The 17,233-nt window shown below is 44.2% G+C and overlaps 1 protein-coding gene across 1 annotated transcript in view; it reads left to right on the top strand.

The window, feature by feature from the left end:
• Positions 1–17,233, top strand: part of LOC129810660 (single-stranded DNA-binding protein 3) — a 93,084-nt gene that overhangs the window by 2,759 nt on the left and 73,092 nt on the right. The window contains exons 2-3 of the mRNA XM_055861396.1: positions 4,955–5,027; positions 12,493–12,554. Of these exons, the coding sequence (XP_055717371.1) occupies positions 4,955–5,027; positions 12,493–12,554 (135 nt within the window). The remainder of the gene's footprint in view (positions 1–4,954; positions 5,028–12,492; positions 12,555–17,233) is intronic.

Below are 17,233 nucleotides of genomic sequence, written 5' to 3'. Positions count from 1 at the left end.
TTCTACGAAATCACTAAGATTTTAATCTGATGACTGTGTCATTCAAGGAAATGCTCAACCTAGAGTTCAAGAGAGATGTAAAGAATGGAAGAGATGTTTGTTTGTTTACCTGTCCTTGAGGAGAAGCGTCAGATGCCTGTGGAAAAATTTAGAACAAGAACTCGTGCCCTTGTGACGAGAGGAATTAATTCCATCACACTCACTCTTTCTGCACTTGATTTAATTTGATTTCCACAGGGTTGAAACAGAGGCTCCAACATTAATATGACCTTATTGTTTGTTAATTACAACGTCATTGAAATGTGCTGAGGAACCCGCTATCACAGGGCCCTTCCATGGAATTCATCAAATTGAATGTTTCTTATCATGATACAGTAGTCGGTCGTGCGTGACCCAGTCACACATTGTAGTCTTTACATTTAAGGCAATGCATACTCTATACATATAGGTTAGGCCTATAAGACATTTCTATAATATTCAGAGGATAATTGAATATCTTGAATAAAGTGTTTGATTTGAATGTGTTTCTTTACATCCCCACCCTCCCCTATATTCGCATGGAGTTTAATAGAGTTCTTGAGGTCTGAATGCATGGTTTTGCTAGCACACAGATGGCCCTGCCATATGCATTTTGGACTTTTGAGAAAGACATTTTAAGAACCACGTACTCACGTATGCAGAAACATGCCACTATTTTGTGACGAACCTCTGATTTTCTCTGGTTTGCTTTGAATGAATATGCTCATATTCAGAGGTGTCAACAGTCAATTAATTTGGTGCATTGATGCATCCGCACATATTTGTTAGCTTTCTCACTTTTTAAATAAGTGAGACAGTATAAATATTGAGGCTACGTGCATGAAGTCAGTAATCAGGTTGGTCACGGCACAGACAAACTCACAAAGTCTAAGTGTATTCTGTTGATTACACTAGCCCACACATTATATTAATGTTATAGTGACATGATACCTTTGTTTAAGTCTTATGTAGCTAATTTATTAAGTATAGACAGTGTGGAGTAGTCCAAATCACTGTTATTTCAGTACACTAGTAGTACATATTCATTATTAACTGATAACAATATCTATTAGCTGCTTATTCCATTTATAAACCATGTCTGCTTGGTATCCTGATGCTATTCTATCTTTCTCATAGAATCAAACTTTTGTTGAAATGAATCAATTTCCCCAAAATGAAGACTCTCAGGTTAGAATACAATGGCGTCCTTTCAAGCGGAGCATGTCCATAATTGTGGAGTCAATTTAGCTCGAGGCTAGCTCCTGGTAAAGAGACAGAGATGACTTTGGCAATGGGAATCAATTTTTACGTTTATTAAGCTGAAGTGTGTGTGTGTGGATTAACCCATGGCTGGTTTAAGCCATGCGTGTGTACAGTCTTTTGTCACTGTTTTGTGTCTGCAAAAAATGGCCGGCAGTGTAAAAATGTTAATTTAATCTTAGTTTCATCTCATAAACAGGTAGCCTAACACTTGGAGAATGAAATGCTTCCAGAGGTGTCCTTTTAATCTATGCATCCTCCTTTGCTTACAAGACATGTCAGTACTCATCAACTTGCGATCATGATCTTAATTCCTCTAGGCCTAGGCTTTTGTGAAACAAGGAAAAAACTAAAAGGGCATTATGAAAACTGATACAATTACTATCTTGCATTCACCCCAACTCCCTTCTCCATCACTTCTCATGCATACCTTATCTAACCAAGCCCATGCATACCTTATCTAACCAAGCCCATGCTCTCGCTGCTGAATTATTTACATCAAGACAGGAAAGTTAATTTGCTAACTGTCTGTGCTTTAGCTGGCTAAACTTGGCAGAGGTGCTTTCATGTCTTGCGGGAGCATAGTCTGATAGCCTGGGGTGGGATGTCAGGAGTGTACCTTGGATGAGGTGGAAGATCTCCCTTTGAAGTGTGGACACCGTGTAAAACTCTGGGCTGACTGTGGAGCAGGGGCTGCTGACTGCCTCCCTGTCCCTGCCTCTAACGTTAGTCACTACAGAGAGGATCAAACTAAACCACCCACTCAACAGTAGTTCTCTAACTGAGAGAAGTCTACTGGTCTCTTGTCTCCTAACCTTTCCACAGCATGTAATTTGTATGACCATTATCTATGATGATGGGGTTTCAGTGGCCTCAGAGCTCTTTAGCTGGAGTCTGGCACGGAAGAGAGCAGTGGCTTAGAGGGGTGGACTGGACCAGCAGAGCAATGGATAAGGATGTTGAGATTTTTTTGGGGGCACCTGAGACATCACTAAAAATGACAGAGAAGATGACCCAGCACCACTCTTGGTACTCAGGGGTTGTAAATATATTATTATGGAGATGTTCCCTTTGGGAGGTCAGAGGACATGGAGCTTGTGTGTGTCAGATGGAGTCTCGTTTCAGTGAAGGTTTTTGTATGAACGTATGCCTTGTGCTTGGTGTCAGTGCTCTGTCTGTCTCCTGTCATGTGTGGCCCTAGTGTCTCCACTATGGTCATTATCCTGTAGATCTCCCTTCTCTCATCACACCATCACACAGTTGTCTTAACGCCTAGCAAGTTCCCTCTCTCGATCTCCTTCCCTCTGCTGACGCCATCTCTACCTGCGCAGGGAGAGTCTCCACAACCCTCTTCCCTTGGCGGAGTTACACTCAGTGCTACTGACAGTGCAACAAAAGGTGTCCCCCGAAGCCAGGATTGAATGAGTGTTTTTAAATAATGCATTAGAACAGGGGCAGGTGCCCATCACCAGGGCACAGAACCCCTCAGATCATACCAGTGTAGCCATGAAAATTTCATCAGGGTACTCATGGGAATTTCTGTTCGATCCAGTTCAGTGTGGACCAGCTTATAGAAGTCCACGCATGCCGCTGGGTATTACAAACAGCCATGAGGTAGTCTTCTTACATTTTACACCAGCCGCCTCCCCTCTGTACCAGGAACCTGACAAGTTTTCAGACTGGGAGAGCACAGGTACTTCCTGGTTAAAGGAGCGCTTCGTTTTTTGACTGGTTTCATTTAAGTTCTTTCAGAGCACATTCTCAGTGCTCAGTTCTCACTGGCTGGTTTGAATTAAACTCAGTTGAGACGTGATTACAAACGCCACAAAGCATTTTCAGTGTTACCAGGTAGTGTCGCGTGGTGACACTCCCCTCTATCATGAGATGCGTATGGAAATATTGCAGCCAGCGGTTTGCTCCACCGTGTCATTCATTTGAATATCATGCCATTACCCATTGTTCTGCCCATCCTTCTCTTCTACCATCACCCTTGACCTACCCTCTAAGCAAGGGGTGTCAAGCATACGGCCCGTGGGCCGGATCCGATGCTCTACACAGACTATCGGTAACATTTCAACTAACTATCTACTAACCCTAAACTTAACCGTTGCCCTAACCTTAACCCGTACCCTAACCCTTACTCTAAACCTAACCGTAACCTTAGCAAGCAGTTGCTTATCAACAGATAGTTGGTTAATAGTATGACCATCTGTAGAGCATCTACAGAAGGACTACCCAAATAAAGTGTAAAAGAAAATGTACAAAGCTGTGGATAGAGGATTTATAATTAAGTGCGACTCTGGACCTCGACACCCCTGCTGTAAGCAGTCACTCCAGCATAACAAATCCACAGCCATAAAACAGACAGACCAGATAAAACACTGTGGCCATGATTGTGTTCGTTGTGTCCAGAACCATTTGTTTACACTAGATTACTGAAATGAGCAGTGAAATTAATACGTCTGATGTAACACTGAGAAATAATTAAGAAGATAGGTGTCCCCTTTAACTAATGTCTAACGTTAGTCAAAACTGTTTTTTTGCAGTCTGTGGAAGAAATGCTTCCCTTGTATAAAGCTGGCATATCAAATGAATGATTACTTTGAGTCGATATCCCTTGTGCTTGGTTCAACATCCAGCACAAGTGTTTCTGAGACAGATTTAACCAAACTGACTTTTCTTTCGGTTTTTTTCTTCACAATTTTGTTATCCAATTGGTAGTTAGTCTTGTCTCATTGCTGCAACTCCCATACGGACTTGGGAGAGGCGAAGGTCAAGAGACTTTGCGTCCCCCGAAAAACAACCCTGCCAAGCTGCACTGCTTCTTGACACACTGCTCGCTTAACCCAGAAGCCAGTCGCACCAATGTGTCAGAGGAAACACCGTACAACTGGCGATCGTGTCAGCGTGCATGCGCCCGGCCCGCCACAGGAGTCGCTAGAGCACGATGGGACAACGACATCCCGGCCGGCCAAACCCTCCACTAACCCGGACGACGCTGGGCCAATTGTGCGTCGCCTCATAGGTCTCCCGGCTGCGACACAGCCCGGGATCGAACCTGGATCTGTAGTAACACCTCAAGCTCTGCAGTGCCTTAGACCGCTGCGCCACTCGGGAGGCCCTTTCCCTCTTAGTAGAGTGTGGGTTCATCACTAGTCCAGGAGCACAGGGAGCACAGTAATTGCCAGCACAGGCGTCTAAATGACAGTCATAATGATACCAAAAATGCACAAGGTAGTGGGTTGTCAGATAATGTGACACCGACCCACGCTTGGCTGTCTCTGCTTTCCTCTTGTTTTCCTCAGCATCCATGTTAAAGGAGGAGCTCCGTAAACCACAGATGCTCTTATTTTCTAGAGCCTCCCAATGGCTTCTCCTTAGAGTCCGCATGTTATCTGGCTGTCATTGTGAAAGTCTCTGGCTCCTACTGTAAATGTTAATACTGTGTACATGCAACAGGTCTGACCAAAAACACAATTGTATTTTATTACGACAAAGCCTGCGTTCTCCTGGTTAACCCCACTGGTCTGTAAGGAGAGATCCAGTACAAATTCATTTTTCACCTGAGCGCCAGTTGGATAGGCTGCCTGCTAGCCCGGGAGAGGGTGAGAGATTCTCCAGAGCGAGGAGGAGGGGATGGAGCCTCGACATTGACCCTTTTCTCTTTGTTTTCCAGGTTAGCTTTATATGTGTACGAGTATTTGCTGCACGTCGGCGCACAGAAATCAGCACAGACCTTCCTGTCAGAGGTAAGAAATGGCTTTAGAAGAACTTCCTGAGGTGAACGGATGAATGGGATTCCTCTCCATTGTATAGCGAGGGATGGAATTTACATTAGCGGTAGCCCTGGGGTCAAGAACCAATTTGGGCGTCTCTGCTTTGTAACACAAGTAATTGGATTCCAAAGTTTTGTATACAATGATATGGATGTAATGTGTCTAGACTAAGCTATAAGTTGATGAATAACAGCAGTATTAGTCTTAAGATTTCTATAAGGACAATAAAAAATGTTTGGGTTCCATATCAAAACCTAGGCCATGCTCCTTCCTCTATTAGCCTGATAGCACCTGAACTGTCAATGAGAAATAGCCCATGTAATGTGTTGCATCCTCTTCCTTAATGGACATCCTTCCTCCATAGTGGCCTAGTATTCAGGCCTTCACCTCTCTAATACCTTCACGCCTTAAGCTTGCTACAAGCTTCACTTGCATAGATCTACGTGCCGGTCCATGCATCTTTAGTCTCCCAGATAGCAGCGTTCTCAAGGGGGCAATAACAGAGATTTTTCTCAAGTCTCCCCCTTTTGAGGTAGACAAAGAGAAATCGCGTTGAACTTCACTAAGCTAATTTGAAAGAGAACCAACTGCATATTTAATTAATAGCTAGGCCTACATGTAATGAAAGTTTAGGTTTGATTAACATCTCCTCGTTTTGTGCCTGCTAGTAGGCTGTAGGTTATTCTGCTAGCACTAACCTAGCTTCCCACATCTTCCCTTATGTGAAATAATACAATTTATCAATTTGCCCTGGCAAATATTCTTATAGCCTACTCACCAATGTAACCTATAACATAATTCCAATTTGATATGCTGCTTCAGTGTATTCGCTCCTATGTCAGCAAAACATCTAATGTGGTCATATCACATCTAAATGTGGTCATATCACGGAGAAAAGGCATATGGCTACCAGTTGTTTTTACTGTCTAGAAGTAGTTACTTCTCAACAAAATACATTTTTGGGGGGGATTCTAATAAGGCTACAATGTTTGGTCTATTGTTTGAACAGTCGTTGAGAATGTATTTGGTTATCAATGCCGAATATGCTACTTTGACGTATAGCCTATAGATCAGATCAAGGTACAACATGGCGCCGTAAGGAATGATATGGCACGTCTCAGTTTTCAAGTTGCACAAAAGTGTGTCGAATGCTCCCGCCTTTTTTGTGACGGGAAAAACGACATTGCAACTACTGCGCTATGCTCCGTATCTACTGTCTCTTTAATGTGTGTAGACCCCTTTTATGCTGCTCACTAAATATTGTACCATTATGGCTGTGGAAGAACTTTACTGGCACGCAAAAAATGGAGGACTATATGGTAAAGACAAATATTATTTCTACTATGTATCAGCTGTGCCCTTTCCCTAGGGTCAGGAGGTTCTGTGACCACTTAACTGGTGCAGGAAGCCATAACTAGGGCCATGAGAGGTTACTTCTTCAGGACAAATTCCTGGCCCTACTTATACTGCTCTGTGTGCCTTCTGAAAAAGTTGGGTTAAACTCTAATATCCTCTCTCAGTGATACCCTGGATGCTCATACTAGTCTATTTAACTCCTAGATTATTTATCATTCATTTAACCAGCAGTGAGAGCTCTACTCACACCTTTGGAGTGGTGTATATGCTCATTTGGTTCATAACTGCTCTTTAACACTCCCATGTGTTAGAAGTCAGATTTAATATGTTCATTTAGTTGGATGAATGTGTACAATTGGTTAATAATGTTCTTAACCCCTGGACCTGCTAAAGTGATCTTTTTCAAGTGCAATGAAAGGTTGTGATTTTTCTCATGATTTATTTCATATAAAAAAAAACTCTGGCCTGTGTTCAAGCACAGAACTATTTCAGTGGTGTGATTCACCCAGCTTACATCACAGCATTTCCCCTCCTGTATTATAATCTGTTCAGCTGTTATCATGTATTACAGCGTTGATGTTTCACCACTGTTCATGACTGTACCTGTGTCACTGCGTTCAAAAATGTCTGACGCATGGCCCAGACCTACGTATGTTATGTTTTGAAAGATACAGGCGCATTTTATTTATTTTTGCCTCAGCTGGGTGTCCCTTATCAACCACACAGGAAAAGGAACGTTAGATGGCGGTTTTCTAAAGCAGCCTAATTTCCTTAGAGATACAGTCATGACCTGGAATTTACAGCATACTATTATACACAGGCTATGTGTATTTTCTCCTCAGTCTTAAACTAAGATCTTGCTCTTTATCTTTCTCAATGAATCACACACATTCCATATGTTCCCCGCCATTTACAGTGCATCTGATTCAGACCCATTAACATTTTGTTACGTTACAGCCTTATCCTCATCAATCTACACACAATACCGCATAATGGCAAAGCATAAACAGGTTTTTAGAATTGACATAAGTATTCAGACCCTTACCTCTGCTATTTTCAGGTCTCTAGAAAAGTCTGGGCTCTGGCTGGTCCACTCAAGGACATCCAGAGTTGTCCTGAAGCCACTCCTGCCTTGTCTTGGCTGTGTGCTTAGGCTCGTTGTCCTGTTGGAAGGTGAACCTTTGCCCCAGTCTGAGGTTCTGAGCGCTCTGGAGCAGGTTTTCATCAAGGATCTCTCTGTACTTTGCTCCTTTCATCTTTCCCTTGATCCTGATTGGTCTCCCAATCCCTGCCGCTGAAATGTATCCACACAGCATGATGCTGCCACCACCATGCTTCACCGTAGGGATGGTGCCAGGTTTCTTTCAGATGTAATGCTTGACATTCAGGCCAAAGAGTTAAATCTTGGTTTCATCAGACCAGAGAATCTTATTTCTGATGGTCAGAGTCCTTTAGGTGCCTTATGGCAAATCCAAGCTGTCTGTCATGTGCCTTTTTACTGAGGAGTGGCTTCCGTCTGGCCACTCTACCATAAAGCCCTGACAGGTGGAGTGCTGCAGAGATGGTGGTCCTTCTGGAAGGTTCTCCCATCTCCACAGAGGAGCTCTGTCAGTGACCATTGGGTCACCACCCCCCTGACCAAGGCCCTTCTCCCCCGATTGCTCAGTTTGGCAGTGCTGCCAGCTCTAGGAAGAGTCTTGGTGGGTCCAAATTTCTTCCATGTAAGAATAATGGAGACAACTTTGTTCTTGGACCTTCAATGCTACAGACATTGTTTGGTAACCTTCCCCAGATCTGTGACTCGACACAATCCTGTCTCGAAGCTCTACAGACTTCATTCGACCTCATGGCTTGGTTTATGCTCTGACATGCATTATCAAATGTGGGACCTTATGTCCAATCAATTGAATTTACCACAGGTGGACTCCAAGTTGTAGAAATATCTCAGTGATGATCAATCTGAGCTCAATTTCGAGTCTCATAGCAAAGGGTCTGAACACTTATGTAAATAAGGTATACATTTTTGGGGTTTTAAAATATAAATTTGCTAAACTTTTTGCTTTGTCATTATGGGGTATTGTGTGTAGATTTTTATTTGATCAATTTTAGAATAAGGCTGTAATGTAACAAAGTGGAAAAAGTCCAGGGGTCTGAATACTTTCCGAATGCACTGTATGTGTTATCAAAACATAACCTGTAATGAGAGAGCAGCCTTTAATGTGACTGAGATAATGTCACACATGGAAATTATAATTTAAAAGGGCGGATATCAGGCTATAGAATCTAAACATTAGACATTGTATCTCAAGGTGTGTTTGCGAGGCTAAATCAAGCCACAACCTGTCCAGGTTGACACCACAAAGTCAAACAGTAACCTAGTCTATTACAATGCTGATAAATCAATACATCAATCACCTAACCTGCCCAAAAGCTTTTCCCTCTCTCTGCCCTAAACGGCTCATTGCAGGCAGCAGTGTTCGACTAACTGCCACCAAGGCACAGAACTGGACTAAAATATTAAGCACAGATCTGGGACCAGCTCGGAGAGATTAAGTAGTGAGGCTTGCTGATTGCAGAACCCTCCTGGGCGAATCTCCTCCCTGAGATGGAGTGTTATTGGTGTGCTGCTGGATAAGGGTTAAGTTATGGATCACAGGCAACAGGAGGGAGAAGCTCTGCTCCTCAGTCTATTTCCATGAGGCATGCAGAGGCCTTTTTCCAGGTAATTTGCTTGTACTTTAGTTGTTTTAAATATATGAAATCACATACACCGTATAATGCAGAGATACTTATCAGTGATGTTTTCAAACTATTTTTTCCTGCTTTCTGGTCCTCTCATCTTGCCCTTCATATTTTATGATAGAGTAATAAGTAAGTACGCAATATTCAAAATGCCTTTATAGCTCCCATACTCTCAACAATACTCATAACTTTAGAAGTTAAAAGTTAAAAGTTTCTTTGTTCACGTCTCTTTTCATCACATAGAAATGTCAACAATTCTACAGTCAGCCACATCACGCCAATATAATTACTATGCTAAAATCTCAGGACCTCTCCAACGCATGTTTGGCCCTTTCCAGCCCTCCTGTCTCCCACCTGAACAGATAAGGGAATTCAGTCCCTCTAGATACGCTGAAGCAAAACACACTTGCTCGATGCCACCTAATGAGAGAGCTATCACCTGGCCTCTCTCCTGCCTCTCAATTAACCCCTCGTCCTACCCCTGCACACTCGCCCATCTCCTCGGAACAGTCACTCCCTGCTCCCATGCACAGCAGAACCCTTGAACAGCCTCCACTGGCCCACACGTAAGTTAGTCTCATTCATCAGCTGTGTGTAGGAGAGCCTATAAAACTGGTAACAGTCACACCAACAATATAGTCCTGATCACCAGCCACGTGCCTTACAACTACATTGCATTGCATTTGGCCTCTATTACATGCCACGTTTCAAGGCTCAGCTGTAGGGCCTGTAGGACTCATGGTGTAATTCTAGGAACTTACAGGAACTGAAGTCATTTTGTTCACCCGACCTAGAATACCTCCCAATTAAATGCTAACCTTATTATTTCCCAAGAGTTCTCCTCCGTCATCGCCATGGCCGCTTACATCCCACCTCAAGCCGAAAACTCGATGGCCCTCAAAGAATTTCACTGGACTATGCAACTGGAAACCACATCCTGAGGCTGCATTTTATTGTAGCTGGGGATTTTAACAAATCAAATCTGAGGACTAGGCTGCCAAAATTCTATCAACATATTGACTGTCCTACTCGTGCTACTAAGACTCTCGACTATTGCTATTCAAACTTCCGGGATGCTTACAAGGCCCTCCCCCGCCCTCCTTTTGGCAAATCTGACCACGACTCCATCTTGCTCCTCCTGTGCTATAGGCAGAAACTTAAACAGGAAGTGCTCGTGCTCTGTACTATTCACAGCTGGTCTGACCATTCGGAATCCACGTTTCAGGATTGTTTTGATCAGGTGGACTGGGATATGGTCCAGGTAGCGTGCAAAAAAATAATCTAGACGCATATACGAATACGGTGACTGAGTTCATAAGGAAGTATATAGGAGATGTAGTACCCACTGTAACTATATAAAAAAATCTACCCTAACCAGAAACCGTGGATAGATGGTAGCATTCGCGCGAAACTGAAAGCCCAAACCGCCACATTTAACAAGAGCAAGGTGGCTGGTAATATGGCAGAATATAAACAGTGTAATTATTCACTCCAAGGCAATCAAACAAGCTAAACATCAGTATAGAGAAAGTGAAGTTGCAATACAATAGCTCAGACACGAGACGTATGTGGCAAGGACTACAGAAAATCCCGGACTACAAAAGGAAAACCAGCCACGTCGCCGAGACTGTCTTGCTTCCGGACAGGCTAAACACATTCTTTGCATGCTTTGAGGATAACACATTGCTACCGACGCAGCCCACTACCAAGGACTGTGGGCTCTCCTTCTCCGTGGCCGACTTGAGTAAAACATTTAAACGCGTTAACCCTCAGAGCTGCCGGTCCAGACGGCATCCCTAGCCGTGTCCTCAGAGCATGTGCAGACCATCTGGTTGGAGTGTTTACGGACATATTCCAGTCTGCTGTCCCCACATACTTTAAGATGTCCACCATTGTTCCTGCAAAGGTAACTGAACTAAATGACTATCGCCCCGTAGCTTTGAGAGACTAATCAAGGATCATATCACCTCTACCTTACCTTACCTTACCCGGACTTCAGGAAACAGCAGAGGGTACACCCCCCCCCCCCCCCCCCCCCCCCCCTTATCTACATCGACTGGACCGCAGTGGAGAAGGTGGAAAGATTCAAGTTCCTTTGTAGACATCACTGACAAACTGAAATGGACAACCCACACACAGTGTAGTGAAGGAGGCGCAACAGAGCCTCTTCAACCTCAGGAGGCTAAAGACATTTGGCTTGTTACCTAAAACCCTCACAAATTTTTACAGAAGCACAATTGAAAGCATCCTGTCGGGCTGTATCACCACCTGGTACGGCAACTGCACCGCCCGCAACCGCAAGGCTCTCCAGAGAGTGGTGCGGTCTGCCCAACACATTACAGTGGGCAAACTACCTGCCCTCCAGGACACCTACAGCACCTGATGTCACAGGAAGGCCAAAAAGATCATCAAGGATATCAACCACCCGAGCCACTGCCTGTTCACCCCGCTATCATCCAGAAGGCGAGGTCAGTACAGGTGCATCAAAGCTGGGACCGAGAGACTAAAAAACAGCTTCTACCTCAAGGCCATCAGACTGTTAAATAGCCATCAGACCTTAAAAATAGCCATCATTAGCACATTAGCGGCTGCTGTCTTTACGCATAGACGAGGAATTACTGATCACTTTAAGGAATGGAACACTAGTCACTTTAAAGTTTACATATCTGGCATTACTCATCTCATGTGTATATACTGTGTTTTATACTATTCTACTGTATCTTAGTCCGTTCCGCTCGGACATCGCTTGTGTATATAGTCTTAACTCATTCCTACTACGATTTGTGTGTATTGGGTGTATGTTGTGTAATTTGTTCGCTATTACTTTTTCGATATTATTGCACTGTCGGAGCCAGAAGCACAAGCATTTCGCTATACATCTGCTAATCACGTGTATGTGACCAATAGAATTTGATTTGACCTGACCAAGAAAAAGTCCTGGCCATAGTTACATAATTGTCCCTGGTCAAGTCAGTCAGCAAAACCCTGTGTCCTAGTCATAACAGGAGAAACCCAGAAAGTTTGGCATGCAAGCGAGGATACCTACAGTGCCTGCAATGTTCTGTAGCTCACACATCGGCCACAGACAGTGGCAGTTTGAGTTAGCTAGCTACCACACTCTGCCCTTTTAGTGCTATCTCTGGGTTGATCTTATCTCAGTGGCCAGATATGGGGAGTAGAGGTGTATGAAGTGTGAGGAGCTGCTACTGAGATGTTTTTAGTGTCAGATCCACACTCTCTGCACTCCATTCTTACTGCATGTCTGTCTGAGGTGAAGTGGTGTGTATGCATTATGGATGCACATGCGGCAGAGTCTTAACTCTCTCTCTATCTCTCTCAGATCCGATGGGAGAAGAACATTACACTGGGAGAGCCCCCTGGATTCCTACACTCATGGTGGTGGTACGTACATTGTCTTCTATGTGGAGTCGCATTTAAACGCCACAGTCTACAAACACAAACACACACACACACAGTGCCATTCACGACATGATGTATAGGAGTGGGGAGGTAATTGCTGGTAACGACAGGTACGTCTTCTGATGTCTGTACTCTTCACTGTACTCTTCACTGGATGATGAACTACAATTGTCCTGATCCCATGCGGCTCAGTTGGTAGAGCATGGTGCTTGCAATGCCAAGGTTGTGGGTTCGATTCCCACGGGGGACCAGTGAGAAAATGTATTAACTTACTACTACTGTAACTCGCTCCGGATAAGTGTTTGACAAATGTCTCTCTTATAATTTTACCCAACAATACCTTTTACCTCAAATTTGAACAAGGTTGGTATTTCTTTTAAAAGTTAAGCTATGATTACAGCATGTGTACCTGATACTGTAAATAAGTTTTATACTTTCTGTTTGTCGGAGTTGAAAACACCTAACCCATTATGGTCTCTATCTATGGTATTTGTAGAACCAGCTTGAGTTGTATTCTTCCTCTTGTAGCGGACTTGTCAGACGTTTTGATACCAAATAAATACTTCAGTGTATTCACGACCTGGATGCAGTCGCCTCTGAACTGACAGGCTGACATGTATTTCTCACTGGATGAGAAGGAAACACCCATGCCTGGGCTCCCCTCTAGCTGATGGAGGGAAATATATAGAGAGCAATAGATAAAGGAAAGAGCGAGACGGGGAGAGAGGGAGTGAGTTCACAGGCAGTTTTTGTTTGCCCTCTGTCCTGCGCTCCTCATCCTGAGAATCCCCTCTACCCTCCACCGCTGAACAGGGGCATTTTTAGCGGCATTCTGCCCCCTGAATTGCTGACCTGTTTTAATTGTGAATCATGTTTACACAGCTCATAATGGTCCTTAAGAGAGCCTGTGTTCCCTCCGTCTGACAGATTTCACTTTAATCTACCAGAAGCACAGACAGATTGACATACACAAACATACAGTTTTTGGACAAGTTTACTTTCCCGTTGTCTAACCCTCAAAGTTTTAAAGTCTCCGATTGCTGAGGCACGGTTTGAGGGAGCCCCCTGTGTGTGTATGAGCAGTTGCAGAGGAGAGAGATTATTAGCTGAACAGGGCCCCAGTGTGGTGTGACCCAGTGGAAGGGTGTCTGTCTGGGGCTGCAGCATGTGGACGGGGAGGCTCACTGGGGGGCCTCCCCCTCCTACGTCAACCCCCTCCCCCAAACAAAAGGTCCAGATGGTAAGGGAAAGCCAACCACTCCCCTCCCTCAACCTTTGTCTGAAGGCCTGTCCTTTGTTTGCGGAAGAGACCCCAAACGGATTAACTCCTTACATTCCAGTCTCCTTTGTGTTAAACAGCCAAATCCCCCACCCTGGGTTTTCTTCCCTGCTTCTGTCTCAAACAGTTTCCTGTTGGGCCGCGCAGGGCTGAATGAGTTGAGGGAGGGGTTCAGTCATCCACATCTGTTGTTATGGACGCAGAGATAAAGCCAGGGCTCCGAGAGGGGTGCAGGTGTTGATTGTGTCATTAGCTCTCTACATTGGTCGGCCAAATCAATTGTTTTAGCCAGTTTTCACTGGACATCCACTCTGTCACCCTCTGAGAACCTCACCACAATACTATGTACACGGATCATCCCTCAAATTGCTTCCAGCTGAAATTCCTCCTTGCGAGGGGCAAAGAAAACACTCCAGCAAAGACTTGCCTAGATCTCCTGGTTATTCTTTATAAAAGCAGGTATCAGGCAGGAACCTGGGGCTTTGTGGTTCCTTTCAGCCTGTCTGTGTCAGGCAGAGTAGAGCTGCTATACCTGACCGAGAAAGACACTAGATCATCTGGCCAGAGCTTTCCCCTTGTTAAATAAATAAAGGAGTAATCTGTTCCTCTGTCATCTTTAACAAGAAGCGCACACATTTTTCCTTTATTCTCTTCGCCCATTTTCAGATGTTGAATTTATTAGTGAAATCTGAGGGGAGGGCTCCTGTGGAATTCTAGAACAGATTTACATGGCGTACTGTTTTAAGAGATGGGGAGTGCCTGTTTCTCTTGTGGCCTCACATTGGTACCAGGAGAATAGCAAACTTCAGTGGGGTAATAAAGACCAAACGTTTTTTTTTCTGCTTGCAGGTTTTGTCCCATTTAAGAGCAGCTCAGGCTGATAATAATAGTAGTAGCAGCCATAGTCAACATGTCTCCTCTCTTCTCCTGTCCTCTCCTTAGCCTGGCTGCTCTGTGGCTCCAGCCACATCACTGTTGATTTAATGCCCAGGCCCTTACAACCACTTGTCTGTGTTTACTCTGCCCATAATGGCGGAAGGCACATTGTTACCACCAGGCTTTGTCAGAGCACAGTTAATTGCAGTAATTATCACAATGGCATTTCATTTTTGTAATTGTCTTATGAATGTTGATGCTGTGGAAAGTGTGTGTGGCCTGTTTATGCTGCCCACATTTCCACATTGTTTTGACTGGCAGTTCATTTGGATATGGCAGAATGTGCATGCCCTCTTAAACTGGAGTATGAATCTCACACCCAGACTAATCTTAGGGATTCCACACAGCCAAGTTAATTTATTTAGAGATTGAGCGGTTCTTTGGCGACTAGTGAGTTTAAAATTATTATTTTTTAAACCTCCTGCTTTGGGCTGGATGTGTCAATGTGTATGTAGTTCATACATGCATATAATTCATGAGCAGAATTACGGTTTTACCTCAATTAGCCACGAAATCCGTAGTTTTAAAAGCTACTGTTTTCTGGAAGCTGTGCAGCGCCATTTTCCCCCACGTGTGCCAGCCCCCTAGTAATTTGAGTTTCAGCCAATGAGCTTCAGCCTGTTGCTATTTGAGTGACACCTAGCAAAAGGCTTGCCCAGCGTTATCCAATGAGTTTGCAGGGTGGGCATAACGGCTCGTTGGACACAGCAGAGTTCGAGTGAGAGCAATGACATGGTGCACATATCTGCACACACTGAGTGTACAAAACATTAGGAATACCTTCCTCATATTGAGATGCACCCCCTTTTGCCCTCAGAATGGCCTCAATTCCTCGGGTATGCTGGCCCATGTTGACTCCAATGTTTTCCACAGTTGTTGTGTCAAGTTGATTGGATGTCATTTGGGTGGTGTACCATTCTTGTGAGCACTACATTCAAAAACGACTGGCTGAAATTATACAAAAGTTTGACAGTGCATCTTTTAAGGAGAGAATGCATCCACAGTATGAACATCTCCAGTTGACAAAGGTCTGAGCTTTTCAACCTATAGCTAGCTAGTTTAAACTAATCTTGGACTCCTTCAGACATGCTCCAGTGTTGCATGTACAGTCTCACTGAGACAAATCAACTTTGCTATTTGAAACTTTGGAGGGTGTCAGGTTATGATAACCCTGCTCCCCAGTCCCCATCCCCTGGTTTGCACCTAGTTGCAGCTTTTCAGTAACAAACTATAACACGCGTCTTATTTCATTTCCCAGAGAGCTGATTGGATTTGAGATGGTCCCTCTGTCTCCCTTCGGCAAGCGCTGCTCTGACAAAGCTGCAATCTCTTTAACGGCAGCTGATAGATATGATAATGCAGCCTGGCTTTATTGTCAAGTGACTGAAGGGCAGGCTTCATGGGCCCCCTCAACACATACACACACACTCGCGCACATGCATAGAGCCACACGCATGAACACATGAACATACACACACTTCTCTGTTCTCCAGCTTTCTCTACTCTGTTTCTCTGTGCTGTTCATCAGGGAGCACAGGACAGCTGACCCAGACAGTGCACACCTGAGAGCAGAGAGCAGTGGCTAGTAGAAAGTAAAATGTGTTATTATATAAAAACAGAGGTACTTGTATCTTTGCTATACTTCACTGTGCTTACACTGTAATGAGACCGTAGATATGAATGTACCTACCGTGTACAATAAATACAGAGTTTTAGCACCACTCCTATAAAAGTGTAACAATATACAGTACCAGTCAAAAGTTTGGGCACAAATCAAAATTTTATTAGTCACATGCGCCGAATACAACAGTGAATTGCTTACTTACAAGCCCCTAACCAACAATACAGTTAAAAAAATGGAATAAGTCATTAAAGAACAGCATTTAAATAACAATAGCGAGACTGACTCTGTACACAGGGGGTACCGGTACAATGTGCAGGGGCACCGGTTAGTTAAGGTAATTGAGGTAATATGTACATGTAGGTAGACTATGCATAGATAATAAGAGTAGCAGCGGTGTAAAAGAGGGGGTGGGTAGGCAAATCAAATAGTCTGGGTGGCCATTTTGATTGCTGAACAATTAATCTTATGGCTTGGGGGTAGAATCTGTTTAGAAGCCTCTTGGACCTAGATTTGGCGCTCCACTACTGCTTGCAGTGCGGTAGCAGAGAGAACAGTCTGACTGGGGGGCTGGAGTCTTTGACAATTTTTAGGGCCTTCCTCTGACACCGCCTGGTGTATAGAGGTCCTGGATGGCAGGAAGCTTGGCCCCAGTGATGTACTGGGCCGTACGCACTACCCTCTGTAGTGCCTTGCCGTCGGAGGCTGAGCAGTTGCAATACCAGACACTGATGCAACCAGTCAGGATGCTCTCGATGGATCTGAGGACCCATGCCAAATCTTTTCAGTCTCCTGAGGGGGAATAGGTTTTGTCTTGCCCTCTTC

This window comes from Salvelinus fontinalis, chromosome 14 (genome assembly GCF_029448725.1).
Source record: "Salvelinus fontinalis isolate EN_2023a chromosome 14, ASM2944872v1, whole genome shotgun sequence".
NCBI lineage: Eukaryota > Metazoa > Chordata > Actinopteri > Salmoniformes > Salmonidae > Salvelinus > Salvelinus fontinalis.
The sequence above is the reverse complement of the archived record's forward strand: the minus strand, read 5'-3'. Positions and strand labels throughout refer to the sequence as shown.